At 41.9% G+C, this 2,215-nt stretch overlaps 1 protein-coding gene across 1 annotated transcript; it reads left to right on the forward strand.

The window, feature by feature from the left end:
- Positions 1–317: 317 nt before the first annotated feature.
- Positions 318–1,558, forward strand: CSUI_002254 (dynein heavy chain family protein; the record flags this gene model as incomplete). The annotated part of the gene is made up of 2 exons (XM_068062456.1): positions 318–537; positions 1,271–1,558. Exons 1-2 carry the CDS (start codon positions 355–357, stop codon positions 1,556–1,558), a joined length of 471 nt encoding a protein of 156 aa, XP_067925568.1. The 5' UTR covers positions 318–354.
- Between the last annotated feature and the right edge of the window lie 657 nt (positions 1,559–2,215).

Genomic DNA, 2,215 nt, shown 5'->3' on the forward strand with positions numbered 1-2,215 from the left:
TATATATATACGTATGTATATGGGCTAGGGTGTATAGACTGCTGACTGACTTGGTGCGATGCTACATGCTTGAAGGTGTGGGGAAATATGTACAGAAGTTTGGAGTGTATCTACATCCCAACTTTCTTTCTCGGTAGAGAAGCCCCCATTCGTCACTTGTATGTATCTATAGACATATGCATGCATCTAGACCTCTAGAATAGATCTACATGTATGTATGTAGAGAGAGAGCTTTTGTATTGCATGCACATGTAGAGGTGATCCATGGAGACTTGGTCGTTTAGTCCTTCTCTTTTCTTCTCAATCCTCTTTCTCAGGCGTCTGGTAAAGAAGAGAGAGAAAGAATTACGGGGGATGTCGAACGCAGAGGCTGTGAAGACAAGGAAGAGAATCCAGGAGTTCGAGGGTGTAGTTACAGATCGATTGAAAAGTCTCAAGAATAATCGATTCTATTTCTTTCAAACAGGCGTCGAGCAATCGAAAGAAAATATTCAGGAGGTCCAAGCGACGGTCTCGCAATTCAATAATACGGTTGAGGTGTGTATAGACACTCCATTATCTATCCATCCATCCACATATCTATCAATGGACGCCTTATCTCATTTCTCATGCGACTCTGCTCCTCTTTTCGCATGCATGCATGCATTCAGGAAGGCTTCTGTATCTCTCTCTCTCCATTTGTATACTCACATATACACTGGCTATCCATAGAGACAAATGTCTATACGTATATATAGGCTCTCGAAATTTCAAGTAGACGTATACATTCGTAGTTACACTGTCTTATATACGCATCAAGCTATCCAGTTTTGATCTGTCTATCTATCTCCTATCTGTCTTCCTATCTTTAATCTGCCTTTAATCCACCACGAATCTACTTATCTATTACCTACCTATCTATCTAGTCATGTCCCTCTTTTTATGCAGATACGTCACACCATCTTCTTGTTCTTTTCTATAGCCTGAAATCCCCGCTCTTCTCGACGAGAGAGTCTGCATATCTTCTCTCTCTTCTTTCGCTTGTCTTCTTCCCTCTCCTTTCTCGCCTAGTGGAAAGAAGAAGGAGAAGAAGAAGCAGAAAGATCGTGAGACAGAGACCTCTCTTCTTCTTCTCTCACGACACCGGAAGCTCCAGATACTTCTCCATCTATATATCTTTACCCTACCATTCTTTCTTTAGTAACTCTATCTCTCTCTATCTCTCTATCCTTTTCTCTCTTTTCTCTTCACTCTTTCTTTCTTTCTTTCTTTCTCTTTCTTTGTATTTTAGGAATTGATGACTCTGGCGGAGAGTTTTGGTGATGTATCAGAGCTCGATCCTACCAAGCAAGGCATCGAGAGCATCCTAGAGGAGCTTGACGCCGTCGAGGTGTTCTGGAACTATACTTCTCAAGCTCTCCACCTCCTTGAAGAGCTTCTCAATACACCCTGGGGAAAGGTCGATGCGCCTACTATCGAGCAAGATATCAAGACCTTACAGAAAGGCCTTAAAGATCTCAAGGTATCATTGCCACCCTCTCAAACCTCTCATGATGCAAGTCTCTATTCATATATGTAGATATCTATCTATCTATATCTACAAAGAGAGACAGAACCTTTCCACATATATATGTATCCATATGTAGATAGGTACGTATACATCTATGTCTCTATCTATGTATGTATCTGCATATGCGGGTATGAGTGGACTCGTAGTGTATGGGTGTGCGTATGTATGTGTAAGTGAGAGACTGTCGAAGCCAAGCATGCGTGTGTAGGTAGGTGGGTCTCCCGGTGTTGAGAGTGCTCTTCTCTTCTTAAGGAGGAGGAGGAATATGAGAAAAATACGTAAATAGCTGGAGGTGTAGCCGTGCTTCCCTTGTCTCTGGGGCTGGACAAGACACGTATGTAGACACGGTGTATATCTATCTGTAGCTAGCTGTATCTATACAAAGGGGGAAGTGTAGTTAGATGAAGAGAAGAGAAAGAAACGAGAGACACACACATAAAGTGGAAAGGCAGGAGAACAAGCATCTCGACATCTATCAATCTACCTATCTCTCTTCTCTCTACATATACATAGAAAAGTATTTACATATATAGGGAGAGAGAGGAGAGGTCGCCGCAGGTCTACGTCAACATGTGCATATGCATGCATATATGTTTTAGCTGGTCTCTTGTATTCTGGAGATTTCCGAGGCTCTCTCTCTCTCCCAGTATACATATATATATATAT

Source organism: Cystoisospora suis, assembly GCF_002600585.1.
Source record: "Cystoisospora suis strain Wien I chromosome Unknown contig_939, whole genome shotgun sequence".
NCBI classification, from domain to species: Eukaryota; Apicomplexa; class Conoidasida; order Eucoccidiorida; family Sarcocystidae; genus Cystoisospora; species Cystoisospora suis.